Source organism: Phoenix dactylifera, unplaced genomic scaffold (assembly GCF_009389715.1).
Source record: "Phoenix dactylifera cultivar Barhee BC4 unplaced genomic scaffold, palm_55x_up_171113_PBpolish2nd_filt_p 000064F, whole genome shotgun sequence".
Taxonomy (NCBI): domain Eukaryota; kingdom Viridiplantae; phylum Streptophyta; class Magnoliopsida; order Arecales; family Arecaceae; genus Phoenix; species Phoenix dactylifera.
The window spans coordinates 2,023,391-2,037,341 of NW_024067673.1; the positions used below are offsets into that span (position 1 = coordinate 2,023,391).

The 13,951-nt window shown below is 41.7% G+C and overlaps 2 protein-coding genes across 3 annotated transcripts; one reads left to right on the forward strand and one right to left on the reverse strand.

The window, feature by feature from the left end:
• Positions 1 to 2,153: 2,153 nt before the first annotated feature.
• Positions 2,154 to 7,143, forward strand: LOC103696644 (putative tRNA (cytidine(34)-2'-O)-methyltransferase). Of its 2 annotated transcripts, none has more exons than XM_039116164.1 (7): positions 2,154 to 2,427; positions 3,518 to 3,681; positions 4,366 to 4,434; positions 5,250 to 5,308; positions 5,597 to 5,657; positions 5,742 to 5,795; positions 6,395 to 7,143. In XM_039116164.1, the coding sequence occupies exons 1-7, from the start codon at positions 2,241 to 2,243 to the stop codon at positions 6,659 to 6,661; spliced, it is 861 nt and encodes a 286-aa protein (XP_038972092.1). In that variant the 5' UTR covers positions 2,154 to 2,240; the 3' UTR covers positions 6,662 to 7,143. The 2 variants fall into 2 exon arrangements, with proteins under 2 accessions (XP_038972092.1, XP_008776551.1); XM_008778329.4 differs by having other exon boundaries at positions 2,159 to 2,427; positions 3,572 to 3,681.
• Positions 7,144 to 10,981: 3,838 nt separating this feature from the next.
• Positions 10,982 to 13,902, reverse strand: LOC103696643 (receptor protein kinase-like protein ZAR1). The gene is made up of 2 exons (XM_008778328.4): positions 11,940 to 13,902; positions 10,982 to 11,825 (listed from the first exon to the last, which is right to left on the reverse strand). The coding sequence occupies exons 1-2, from the start codon at positions 13,246 to 13,248 to the stop codon at positions 11,233 to 11,235; spliced, it is 1,902 nt and encodes a 633-aa protein (XP_008776550.1). The 5' UTR covers positions 13,249 to 13,902; the 3' UTR covers positions 10,982 to 11,232.
• Between the last annotated feature and the right edge of the window lie 49 nt (positions 13,903 to 13,951).

A 13,951-nucleotide genomic window follows, 5' to 3' on the forward strand; every position in this document is an offset into this window, starting at 1 on the left:
TGAGAGTAGCAGTCGAGTGGATGGATATTGATGGCTATCATATGCCTAGGAAGAGCCATTCGTGGTATTCATGTTTCTGAAAGCTTTCATGAATGAAAGGATGTGCCTTCTCCTAGAAACATCGTGTTCTCACCAAACAACCATAAAAAGGACGCTTCGGAGGAAAAGAATGATCGATCTTCTTACTGTCGGATCCCAATTCACACAGATCTCAAAATACTCCAAACTTTTTCAATCAACTACATGTACAGATTTTGAAGCAATTATTATACAATCCGATGATGGATTCGCATAAAGGTAAATCCTTCTCTCATGTGAATGATACAACTTCCATCTAGTGGGTTTCGGTTTGGACAACAGAGAGGGCGAAAAATTGGGCATAAAAGGCTAATAGTAGTCGGTTTTCTGCGAAGCCTAAATAATGCAGCTTGTTTATACAAGGCTCATTGAGAACTAGTAAATTAAAGAAGTAAAGCTCTTGTCCCAAAGTCGTAAATTTTCCATCCTTGGATGTAATTGTGGACCATTTGTTATAGTATAGTTTAGAGACGTTTATATTGATATTGGTTCGTACTGAGCGGCATGGGCCAAATCTGGTCACGCTAAGCTCGAACAAAGTTATTCAGTAAGAAATGAGCTTGCGACCACATCTAGCCGTGGGGATAGATCACACAACAATTGTAACTACTTCAAATGTCTAGTCTGAAGTGGGACCTATAAAAGATTGTTCCCTCTTTGAAATTTAACTATAAACTAGAAGCTGGGATGCTATATAATCTAACACAACTAGAGATATTTATTGTTTTGATATTAAACCCAAACTTTGAAACTATTCTTTTGGGCCTGAAATTTTAAACCGTGTAGGATGGAATATCTTGGTTTCTCCATGTAAACGGGATGCCCTGCTATCCAACTTTATCTCACAGGTATTCCAGCCGAGCATCCCAATAAATATTCTTTCTCTTTTTCTTTTTTATTTCCTTTTTTTATTTAATTTTTTTAATTTCTTTTATTATTATTATTATTTTCATATCTATCTTTTTCTTCCTCCTTCTTTCTTTCTTTGTTTTATTCTTTCTTTCACTTTTTTTTTCCTTTCTTCCTCTTCTTTTCCTCTCCTCTTTTTTCTTTTATATTTCTTCTTTCTTTCCTTTGCTCTTTTTTTTTTTTTCTCATTGTCTCTATCTTTTCTTTTTCTTGTCTTCTTTCCTTCACTCCTTTTTTACTTTTCTTCTTCTCCCCTTCTTTTTTATTTCTTCTTCTTCTTTGTGGGTTTTGAAATCCCATACCATCCTGATCCCATTTTATCACAATAAGATGGCTAGAATGCCCTTAGATTTAAAACATCGGCCCTCCCATAAATCTTCACACAAGATTTTATGGTAGACTGATAATTGATTGGCACTTAGCTTGACGGCTGGTATTTAGCTTCTTTTTAAAAGGCAATTGTAAGCTTGAAGTGTTTGTAGTTTTAATATGCTAGATTTCTCAAAGAATCAAAGAAAGACACATGATTTTCTTTTCTTTTTTATTTTTCAGAAAAAAAGAAGACACATGATTCAACGGCATAAGCAAGGACCTCATGGGTTGTAGGTCCAATGGCCCATTGGGCCTGATTTATGGGTTGTTCCATATCTTGCACTGCGCTGCTACCATTTGATTGATGAGAGAGAGAAGAACCATTTGCAATTGAAGATGTCAAGGAGACGAAATTGTTGAAAAGTATATGAAATATGCCGAATAAATTCTGAGTATGTAATCACCATTATCCAATCTGAAATAACATAACATAGTCGGCCAATTGATATCCATACATAATTTTCGACCTGGTCAAGCCTCCAAGGCTTGGCTAAGAACATGGCCCAGCCGTCCAAGGCGAAAGAAACGTCGGCTCTCTCTACTTAGGCGCTGAGCAATGGTCCATTCGCATGGTGCACCCTCTACTATGCGACATCCACAAAATAGCAAAAAATCATAGCGCCTTCCAAGCCATATATATATATATATCAGTCATTAGAAGGTAAATAAAGTTGCTAACTGGGTCACCGCTTATACCGTCCAGCATTTCGGAGAGATTCTTTGGATCTCTCATCCACAGCTTTGTTATTTTTCATTTTTGATAAAAATAAGTAAAAATTAAAAAAATAAAAAATAAAATAAAACGGGCCGCTCGTGTACCCAGCCGTCTCGGTGCGCAGCCGGCGAGAAAAGAGATAACCCGAGCACGAGCGGCTGAGGTCATGGAACCGACCGGCCTCCGAACACTAAACCTGCGGTGCTCGCCGGTATATCTCCGTCCCCGCTCCCCTATCCGTCCCGCTCTCCTCGCAGACCTAAGCGAGAACAAGCCCTCGCGTCCCGCAAGACCCCAAAAACCCTCGATCTTCCTCCACTCCGCTGCGTCGCCCAAGCCTCTCTCCTGCTCTTGTAAGCTTCCATCTTTCTATCTTCTATTCGAGTTTGAATATCTTATTCTTGTGATCTAGATTTACTCAACATTAAAGTAGCAAAAGATGTTGGTGGTTGTTTGAAACTATTTATTGTCATCGTGATTTAAGTTTACTTAATTTAACTTTAACAAACTTTAAAACTCGATTGTTTAATCGAATCAGGGAAAAGATTGTCCGTAATGTGAAGTACATTGCAGACATTGAGGATTTTGTTTAACGGTTATTTGGATTAATGTGATTGTTGATAGCTACTTATGCAAACAAAATAAGATATTGGGCATCAGTGAAAACATAAATTACGACGAATGACATATTATGTGTTGCTTTTCTTGCAAAATATTTGCTTTTGAACTCCATATAGGTTTTTTTTTTTTTTTTGGAGTAGTGGGCTCGTTTGAAGGTGAAAATGCAACTGATTAAAATGCAATGGCATTTTGTGGGAATGAACAATCTTACCTTTGAAAGCAGGCGCCGCAGTGGTTTCTTCTGTGGTTGTTTAGTTATTTTATTTTGATTGCTTGTCAGTTTTCAGTTCAACTTTGCAATGGTCTGCAATGACCATTTTTAGTCATTTGTTGATTATATTTGTGATGCATTGAGGGAGACCTAGAATCATTAGGTTTGTATTTTGTAGTGGTTTAAGTTTCTTTAGTATGTTATCTCAGAAAACAATTAAGTGCCTTTGGTGCTTTTGGTGCAGGGATAGTGCATTAAAGTGACCTTTGAGATTATAGTATATTACCGACATTTTTAGTCTTGAAGATATATTTTGGATTTGGATCTCATTGTGGTATAGTATATTCCCAAATCTGACTCATAGTTTATGAGAGGCATTTGAATGGAAATATGACTACTGATTAGAAAGGAAATGGGACACATTTGTATGGTATTGAAATGGGAACTACAGTCTAAGTAATTATGGCTTTCATCAAAAAAATATAGTTTAAGTAATTATTGGGAGTCTATGATGGCGATGATCTTTTGCATCTTTTGCTAACCAAATCTACTCTATGAAAAATTCATTGAACACTTTCCTGCAAGAACTAAGTTCTTTAACCCATTACCAGCTATCCAACCTCAACCACTGCTTGATGAAAGAAATTATATTTTCCCAATTACAGTTCAGGCAGTTGAAAGAGCTGATGCAAATACATGTTGCAATGGTTCTGCTAAAGGTGTCAATGAGGTTTCACGTGCCAAACTTCTTCAAGTGGTGCTTGTTTCTCCTCAGGTAGGTTATGTTGAATTCTGTTGTCTTGTTCTTTCATGTAAGTCATCTACATATTTGTTCTCTGAACATGTATCTCTAAACAAATGGAATTCAAAAGAGCTTTGGTCTACTGCATTGAACTTAGCATATCTTTGCTTATATTAGTTTCAAGGTACAGCTAGTGTCCTTCCTATTTTCATTGTTATAATCATAAATGTCTATAGTCATGAAATCACATTACCCTCTGTTGTACAAAGTTCCTTTTTGAAGACATTATAGATATTTTCACCTCCATTTATGTATGTGATTTGCGTTTTGAGTTCCACTCCTTGACCATTACAATATAGATGGGGCAGGGATGTGATTTAGCAGTTGAGGCACATTCATTTAAGCATAAGTTAAAGAGGTATATCTGTTTGTATGTACCCTGAAATGACAACATTGAATTCCTTGATCAGAACTTAAAATCGCTTAGGAACTTGACATCAAGAAATTGGAGTACACAACACAGCTACCACCTACTTCTGTGATATGTCTATTCATATAATTCAACAATAAAGATAAACTATAACATGATTTGATGATATCAAGTTTATGAATTGCCCCATTCCCCATTCAGGTTGCAGCTTACTTGCTGATGGGCTGCACTTGACATGAGTCTTTGGTGGCTGACATTGAAATGAATTGTTTTTGGCACCTTGGCAGATTCCTGGAAACACTGGATCCATTGCCAGAACATGTGCAGCATCAGCCGTTGGCCTACATCTTGTCGAGGTAAGACTAGTACTGAATTCTGATCATGTGTGCAATGCGTACTTTTGGTCATCGGAGTTGTGGAATTTTGTCTTATAGTTATAATGCTATTTTTAAGTTTTTATTTTCTTTTTAGTTTTCTAGTACTCTTTGGGTGAATGTCGTGATGTATCCAGATTCTAGCTTGTTATCAAGACTTATAAAAGATATCCTATAAAACAAACATTGAACCAACATAGGTGTAAAAAATAGTTCATGAATCCAAATATACTTGGAGTTAGGTCAGAATAGTAAAGGCAAGAAAGGATGAGTTAGAAATGAACAAGGTTTTCTGTACCTTGTGCCTTCCAGTATTGGATGTATCATACCACCCCAATAAGGTATTGGTACCTTCTGAGCACTTGATAGTTGATACGGTACCTACTGATATATGGTATAGCTGTTGTCTCGCCTCCAGCAGTGTACTATGTATTAGTATAGGGGTTTACCATAACAACCTGGCTTGTACCAATAAGTTACTAGTATGGGGTCCGATACCATGACTGAAAACTTTGGAAATGAGTACATGAGGGTGTAGGGTGGCCCAGATTGAAGGGAAAGTGAGGCTATATACTCTGGTATTTTTTGATATATTTAACATAAACTATAAACGATCTTGGTGAGGAAAAAATATTAAAGAATATTTGAAGAGTCAAAAAAGGAAGGGAAGGATCAATTAATTTAAAGATCAACTGAGCTTATCCCAATTTACTAAGATGTTTTCTTTATATTGTTGTTATGTTGTTGCAATATTTGGGGTTTGTTGGTCTGATGCTAATCATTTTCTTTTCTTTCAGCCCTTAGGATATAAGATAGAAGATTCCAAACTCAAGCGTGCTGGATTGGATTATTGGCCGTATCCTATGGTTACAGATGATCACACGAGGGTTTCTTACTGTATTGCTTATATGCTTGTCAGTTACCATGCCGATCCAGTTTGAACTTAGAAAACAATTCACTCAGTTTTAGCAGCTCATATGCAAATCTCTAATGCACCATACAAATATTCTGGGACTTTTCTTGGCTCCCTAGCAGAGCTAATGCCTATAAACTCCTTAATAAGGTCCTATCTGATTGAGTAATCTATTTTTGTCAAAATGTTAGTAATTGCACTGCTGTGTCCAACTTAACCATCTTAATATAGGTATGTGGTTGTGAAGATTCATGGCTCGTGGGCTGAATTTCGAGACTATTTCAGACAACAGGTATATAATTTTCTGGCTAGAAATTTTATGAGGCTCCTCTTATTCTCTACTTTGATGTTTATTCATTTAGTTGCTCTATTTCAGGATGGAGAAAAACGACTCTTGGCATTTACCAAGAGAGGCGCAAGCATCCACTCAGTGAGTAGGCATAATTTGTTGGACTGCTATTATTGTCATCCTGCCCTGTAGACTCTGTTCTGATGACCTGTTAACACTTGAACGTCCTTCCATATTGTCTCAAAAAAAGGTCCTTCGCTCTGTATAAGATATGCATGCATGTCTTTTGAGAGCTTGTTGGTAATCTGCACTCAGGTTTATCATTTCAGGCATCCAAAATGCAGCAATTTTTTTTTTAAAAAAAAAAAAATCTCCAGACAGGTAGATTATGCAAGATTTCCCCTGCCATTATAGATATTCAGAAGTCTTTGAGAGTTTTCTGGCTCCTCTGCTTGTTGATGCTCCTGTTTTCCCCCCCTCTCTGCTCCTTTTCTTTTTTCGACTCATTTCCTCCATAGCTTGAGGGCATTGTTTTTCTCGTTAGGATAGTGCAGCAACGTATGGAGCGTGGACTTTCTACCTTTTAGCCTTTTACGCCCATTAAGAATTTGTTGTGTCTAATGTGCCTGTCCTCATACCATACTGGCTTTGCCTATAGAAGTAGGTCATGTCACTTGATCTGGAGGCACATTCTTTCCAGTTTTCTCATATTAATACATCTATGTTCTTATCTTTTTCAGGATTTCTCGTACCGACAAGGTGACTGGCTAGTATTTGGTTCTGAGACTTGTGGGCTGCCACCAGAAGTGTTGCTTGACTGCAGCACAGAAGGTCTTGGTGGTGGAACCATCCGAATTCCAATGGTTGAAACTTACGTTCGCTGCCTGAACCTCTCTGTCAGTGTGGGCATTGCTTTGTATGAAGCATCCAGGCAGCTGAACTATGAACAGCTTCAGTGCCCACCTGAGAGCCAAGCATTATTTATGAAAGAAGACATTTTTGGGTAACTAATGAATTTCATGACCTTTCCTAGCATGATGGATGTCCAAATTGCATGCCAGTAACGAATAGACAGCATGGCTAAGATCCATGTTAATTGGTGAATGCTTGAATACTAAAGCTAGTTCCCTGGGAAACGGTTGCTGGCTGGCTTCAGAGTGCAGATGAGGCTTCTGAATATGTTGTAGTGATAACCAGCAAGTTGCTCGGGGCAACGACATCACAGTGTGCTTCTCTTATGTGTTCCTGGGTACAGTTGAGAAAGATTAATATTGTAACATTTATGTCTTTAATCATGACTCCCACCATAAATAGATGATGAAATGGGAGTCAGAAGAAATGGCCTGAGAATGAAAAAACAGCTGTCTTGTAGATCAATTCTTGAGGAGTTTACCTTAGGATTGTGAACCTTCTTGCGTTGGCCGTGTGATATCGGAATTGTAATCTTGGCGCAGTGGTTAATTGTTTATGAGAATGACTCAGTTTATAAGTTCCTGGTTGGCTATTCTTTTATTATATAAGTTAATGGGAAAATTTATGTAACTGGGGGAGGGAGAGAGAGACCTGGGTGGACTAGAGCCAGATGTTTAGTTCTCTTCCAAGAGTAGAAGAAACTGGTTACATAGCATAATTCAAGACATTGGAACAACAAGAGCCAAGTTTATCCAAGTTGAGATATCCACTGAAAGCACCCTGGATTCATCTTGAAATCTTCCATAAAATCAACAATTATATTCAGTGTAACTAAGAATCCTGTTGGACAAGGAACCTAGGCATTATGCACTTCATCATTGCTTAAGGGTCTCCACTTGTATGTGCTTTACCTTGTCTAGCACGCATGCGCACATATGCATGCATGTATGGATGAGATGTAGAGGTAATCAATTGGGCTGCCAGTACACTTATTTTTTTGTCATTATTTTACCAAATACCGAGGAGTAACTCAGACGACATCATAGGATAAGCATCTAAGAATTAGAATTTAGCTGGTTCTCCCTCATTTGAGCAAGTTTGTAGCAAAAAATATTGTATAATTTGGTGGCAATAACTTTTCCAATTGAACTTAATTTGAACTATGAAATCAATAATGTTGAAATCCTTTTAGTTATCATCCTCTACCACTCTGTTTTAATGTATATCTATTTGTAAATTGAAAAATTCAGACAGACCTTGCATGTCTTATAGACCAAAATTTATAGGCTGTGCAGCTGATTGCCATGTTCCCAGCTTGTGTTAGCGAGTCGGGTCATGACATATAGTAGAAGAATGTCGCATAATTTTATTAATGTAACCCATAATACTAAAATTAATTATATCATGCTTCCCGTAATTCCCAAAACCTGCTGTTGTGGAACACCGTGGATGGGGCTTGTAGGCGGCTTGCAATTCGATTGCAGCCACTTCAACGCTGCAGACTCGCACTAATTTGACCGCAGGACAAGTTGCTATACGGGACGGATTCTTTGACGACTTCATTCCGTCAGTAACAGCCTCCAGTACCCACAAACTTACAACCAGCCAAACATTGTAAATTTTCAGTACCCGAACAGATCTCACCGTCTAATAGGGCTGCGGATTAGGTGGTCTTTTACATGCCCAGCCATACTGATAGTACCTTATGGATGGGGAGCTGCCTTGGGTGCTCCGAGATATTCTGTTTTCTGATTTTATTGAGTGTAGGCGGTCGCTTAAGGCCTCGGCCTAAAGGAAAGCCTCCGGAAGAGCTTCTCCAACGTAGGCGGTAGCCGCTAGGCTCGTAGGCGTCCAGACTCCAAGCTGACAGGCTCCAACATGGCCGGCGGTAGCCGCTAGGCTCGTAGGCATCCAGGCTCCAAGCTGACAGGCTCCAACATGGCCATAGCAGCGTCCTAGCCATCCGCTCGTGCCCCGTGACCCATCCACAGCCCATCTTCTCCAGGCTCCAGCCTCCAGCGTAGCCCGTCTTCTCCATCAGATCATCCGCCATAAACCAGCAACCTAGATAACCAGTAATGGCAGTAAACTGTCGTAGTCACCCATCTTCTTCAACTCTTCTTCTTCAGTTCTTGTTTTCTTGAGTTTTTCCTTCCTGTTCGGCGGTTCCTGAGTTCCTCCGACGAAGAAGAGTTCTCGTTCCGCCTTAGTTCTTCCGAGTTCCGTCGACATCTTTCGCCCATTCGGCCGAGTTCTGTCTTCCGAGGACGGCGAACCCTTGTCCTCCCCATCAGGCCGACACTCCGCACTCGGCCGAAGAGAGTGACGAGGAATCAGGGAGGCAGCGTCGCCGGCGTGCCAGTGACTCTTCTCCAGTTCTCCTTCTCAGCCCTCCGCCCTCTCCAGGTGAGCTTCCGACTTTAGTTTTCTTTTTTTTTTTTTTTTGATCTCAGACTTCAGTTCCAAATGGCGAATGACGAATGACTTTCGGAATCCAGAGCCAACCAAGGGAAACTAGGTCTGGGGCCCTAGGGACTTCGGATTTTTTTTTTTTTTTGGTTAGATTATGCTATTCGTTTGAAAATCTTGTTTACCTCTTAAAAATGCTGCTATATGTTTGCCTTCTAGTGGCTCTGGTTATCATTTTACATTTTTAACCATTTTGTTCTTACTCTTACATCATTGTATGCATTCTTTGTTTTTCTTTGTGTGTGTAGATTAAGTGGGGGAGGGAGTGTTGAATGCATTCTCAGCTAATTGAAGGTGCATATTTTCATATTTTTGATTTTTTCCTAGTACGATTTGTCTATATTTTGATCTCTTTAGTGATTAAAGTTTGCTGCCAAAGCTTGTATCATGTTTCTAAGAGAGCAAATACTCTTTTCATATGCAAGACCTCGGATGGAAACGGATTTTATGTCTAATCACATCTTGAAGAGCTCAAAGAATATGCTAAATTAAAGATTACCAACTAGTGACACTTAAATTTGTTAAATACGTGAAAGTAGATATATTTTCATAAACATAAGCTAAGTTTCTCTTCATGGCTTTATGAACTATAGAAATTTGCAGATAGTAATAAATATGATTTGCCCATGTAAGTAGGAGATTGCTCAATAAAATTTCTATTAAAATAGTGATAAAGGATTTAGAAATAGATGTTATTTCTATTAGTACAGAAGTTTGATTAGTAATTTTGCATCTCAAAAAGTTAGACAAATTATTTTAAAATAAATTTTTAAAATATTTTACACTTATTAAATTTTTTATTATTATTTAAAAAAAATCTCTTAATAAGTTCACTTTAGGTTTCTAAATGTATTGGGCCACCCTTATATCCGTACTCGTCAGGTATGAATCGCCCAGCCTAGAAGGAAAAAAAAGAAGAAGAAGAAGTCTCACCGTCCGATGATTCAAAATTGAGTTTTTTTTTGCATATATACTTTTTTAATATATAAAATTATATAAATATTTTCATAAAATTACTATATATATATATATATATAAAGAGATATACATGCAAATAATAACTTTATGAAAATATTTATATTAAAAGTCTATTAAAAAGAATCAAAACTAGGCTGGTACTTACTAAGTTTTTTATGATTCAGTTAGATTGACAAGTCAAAAAAAAATTAAATCCCATTATAAATTTTTATTTTTAAGATCATAACTCGATCAAGTTGGAATATTAGATAATCATCTTGATATTGCTATTCTCCATTTATTTTTAATATAACTATAATTATTAAATCTATGACATCTATTTGTTCTTCATTATTTTTAAAAAATTAAAACATATCAAATTTAAATTAATTATAGATACTTAGATTAGTAAAATATTTTTTAGTGATTTATAAATAATGAATTATTCGTTTTTTAAGTGATAATTTTGTAGAAGTAATATAATTTATTTTATAAAAATTGATATTAACATGAGATCATATACATGATAATATTAGTTTTTTTTATCAATTTTTTATTAAAACAACTAAATTATTTTTAATAAATTTTATTTATTTATATTAAATTTTTTAAAATATAAACCTTTCTAAATATGCATAATTATATAAATATTGTTACAAAATTGCTATTTGCATATATATCCTTAAAAAAATTTCTTTTTGTGCATCTACGTATATTTCGGTCATTTAAAATTTAAATTATTTATTTTTAACGACTACACACACAATGGATTTGACACGAGAAATCCAGAATGCTAGTTTAAAATTTCAACGTACTTTGCAAGTTGCAACATGCATGATATAATTCCTCAAAAGTCTAGGTTAATGTCTATAAACTTGCTCCATTGACTCATCTTATAAACATGAGACATTGATCCAAAAGAAAAGAAAATGAAGATCTAGTGTAGATTATCACTATGATGCAGCAATATAAAACAAAGGGACTGCACGGGTTAAAATGTAAGCACAAAATTTTCTCATAGCAACAACAACATTAGAAGAACAAGAGAAGTATGCATCATTACCTGCTCCACTACCTACCTCCCCAGCAGCCCTTTAATCATAGATTGCCGGAACTACCCTACCTTTAGAGCTACAAAATCCTTGCAAATAGCTACATTTACAGTCCTACAGCACAAAATCAATCAAAACCCATCCTCTTCTGAACCACCACCATCAACTACGACGGACCCACCGGCCAGTCAGCGAGCCGAGCCGACCCGGTCGAGGCTCTCGGCCACCGCCCTCATCTTGGGCCTTAGCTCCGGGTCGGCCTCGGTGCACCCGAGCGCCACGTGGAACACCGCCAGCACCTGCTTCTTGGCGCACACCTCGTGGAGCAGCGCCGGATCCACTACATCCGACAGTGGCCGCTCCTCCCTGAACGCCAGCCTCACCCACCCCTCCAACTCCCCCTCTCCGCCCCAGCCGCCGCCCGCGGCCGGCCGTCCTGTCACCACCTCCATCGCCACCACCCCAAACGCGTATACGTCGCCCTTCTGGGTCACCGCTGCCCCCGCAGCCCGCGCCTCGGGCGCCAGATACGCTCCCCACCCAGCCGCGGCCACGGGCTTCTTTGACCCCAAGTGCCCCGAGATGAGGCGGGCGATGCCGAAGCCGGAGATATAGGGCCGGAGCTCGTCGTCGAGGAGGATCTTGGAGGACCTGATGTTCCCATGGACGTACTTCCGGGGACTGCACTCGTGGAGGTAAGCTAACCCCCGGGCCACCCCTTGCACTATCGCGAGCCTCGCTGCCCACGGCAGCGCCGGCGCTGTCGGATTCAGCGGTCCACCTGCCGATTTCATAATAAAAACTCGATCAGACGGCTAGGAATGAATGGAACGAGGGATTCGGCGATTCCTTGTATATTTTCTTTTTTAAAGATAAAATGCGACGGTAAGGTTACCGTGGAGGGCGGCCTGGAGAGTGCCGTTGGCGATGTAGTCGTAGATGAGGAGCTTCTCGTCCGGGGCGTAGTAGTAGGCACGGAGGCCAGCCACGTTGGGGTGCCTGGCCCGGCCGATGACCGCCGCCTCCGACTCGAACGCCCTCCGCCGCCGCCACTCGTCACCCTCGCCCTCGCCCTCGCCGTCGTCGGCCTCGCTGAGGCGGCGCACCGCCACCACGGAACCCCGGCCCACCACCACCTTGTACACGATCCCGCTCCGGCTCTTCCCCACAACGTAGGCGGAGGCTCGGAGGAGCTCCTCCAGCTCAAGCCCGAACCCCTCGTCCACCGCCACGTATATCTCCCCGCTCTGCCCCTCCCGCCGCTCCTCCGCCCCCGACCCACCCTTGCCCTTCTTCAGCGCCTTGCCCTCTCCCGCGGAGCGCATCCGGCGGAACTGCCACTGGAGCACCATGATCGAGAAGACAGCAGCCAGCACGATGCCGGCGAGGATGGGAACAGTCACCGCCGACCGCCGCCGCTTATGCGCATCGGTCGGGCGGGGGGTGGGGTAGCTAGAATTGAAATTGGGGTTCGGCTGGGGGCTCTCGCGATCTTGCCTGTTGGGGCCGCCAGGGCACAGGTTCTTGAGCGGGAAACCGCACAGGCCGGGGTTTCCGGCGAAGGCGGTGGGGCCCTGATTAACGAGGGACCCAACCTGGGGTATCTCCCCGGAGAGGTTGTTCCACCGAAGGTCGAGACTCACGGCTACCGGAACGGTGCCGTACTCCGGGGGGATCCGGCCGGAAAAGGAATTAGAGGACAGATTGAGCACGCCGGAGAGCCGCGGGAGGGCGGCGATGGCCGGAGGGAGGGAGCCGTTGAGGAGGTTGGAGGAGAGATCGAGATGGGAGAGGGAGTCCAAGGCGCGGATACCGGCAGGGATGGGGCCGGAGAGTTTGTTGTGGGAGAGGTCAACGGCGGTGAGGCTCCGGAGGGCGGCGATGGCGGCGGGGATGGGCCCGGAGAGGCGGTTGCGGGAGAGGGAGAGTATCTGGAGGGCGGAGAGGAGGGAGAGCTCGGAGGGGAGGTATCCCTCGAGGGAGCGGTTGGAGAGGGCGAGGGCGGTGATGCGACCGCCGCGGCAGGTGACGCCGAACCAGCCGCAAGGGTCCCGGTCGGAGTCGAGCCAGGTTTCGAGGGCGCCGCTCGGGTCGGAGGAGATGGCCGACTTGAGGGCGAGTAGAGCGAGTCCGTCGGTGGTCAGAGACGCTACCGGCGAGGCGAAGAAGAGAAAGACAACGATACAGGCGGAGAACCCGACCATTTCGCTTCACTTCCACCTTCTTCTCATTTACAACGCTGCCATTACTGCAAAGAGGCGTTGCAGCGAGAGACAGAGGCAGAGAGCCGGCGAGGGAGGAGAGGGGCGGCGGGCTTTTTGCGAAGGTGGTGGACTGGGATTTTATTGTTCGAAATGACGAAAATGGACGTCGATAGATACGGTGAACTGGGATTTTAGGTTGTATCAGACGGACAGAAATGGATCAAGGACGATGGGATGGAGGGTATTTTGGTAACTGTGGAGGGACGGGTTTCAAATGGACTTGGTTTTTGGCGGTGGGCATCGGGAGACGAGCGCGTGCTGTTGGGATGGAAGCTTTTTTTACGGCTTTTGTCTCCTTGTTTACACTGTGAGGGCCCGCGAAATAAAATAAAATGACCGTCAGGTTTTTTAAAAATATACCTCCCAGACTATCTAGTCTCAAGAGCAACGCTAGCCAAGCAGCTCGGGGCACGGATGCACGAATCTTGATGTTTCTTTGATCTGTGGAACGGTGATAGAACATCCACGTCATTGATACAATTTAAGAGATTGGTAATCCCGCACTTTTTGTTCGTTGTCTTTTTCTGTTTTTATTATTTCAATCTTGAAGGCGAGCTTATAGTTTGCTCCTATATTAGATCAATGCACCCTCCTCTTAGTCGCTTAATTTTTTTTTACCGTTTAATCGGAAGAGTAAAATTTC

Bases quoted from the DNA above. Each gene is read 5' to 3' on its own strand.
- LOC103696644 (XM_039116164.1), top strand. From the start codon at position 2,241: ATGGAACCGACCGGCCTCCGAACACTAAACCTGCGGTGCTCGCCGGTA. The intron at 4,435-5,249 runs GTAAGACTAGTA...CTTTTCTTTCAG, and splicing joins TTGGCCTACATCTTGTCGAG to CCCTTAGGATATAAGATAGA. The intron at 5,309-5,596 runs GTATCCTATGGT...ATCTTAATATAG, and splicing joins GCTGGATTGGATTATTGGCC to GTATGTGGTTGTGAAGATTC.
- LOC103696643 (XM_008778328.4), bottom strand. From the start codon at position 13,248: ATGGTCGGGTTCTCCGCCTGTATCGTTGTCTTTCTCTTCTTCGCCTCG. The intron at 11,826-11,939 runs GTAACCTTACCG...TGAAATCGGCAG, and splicing joins TCTCCAGGCCGCCCTCCACG to GTGGACCGCTGAATCCGACA.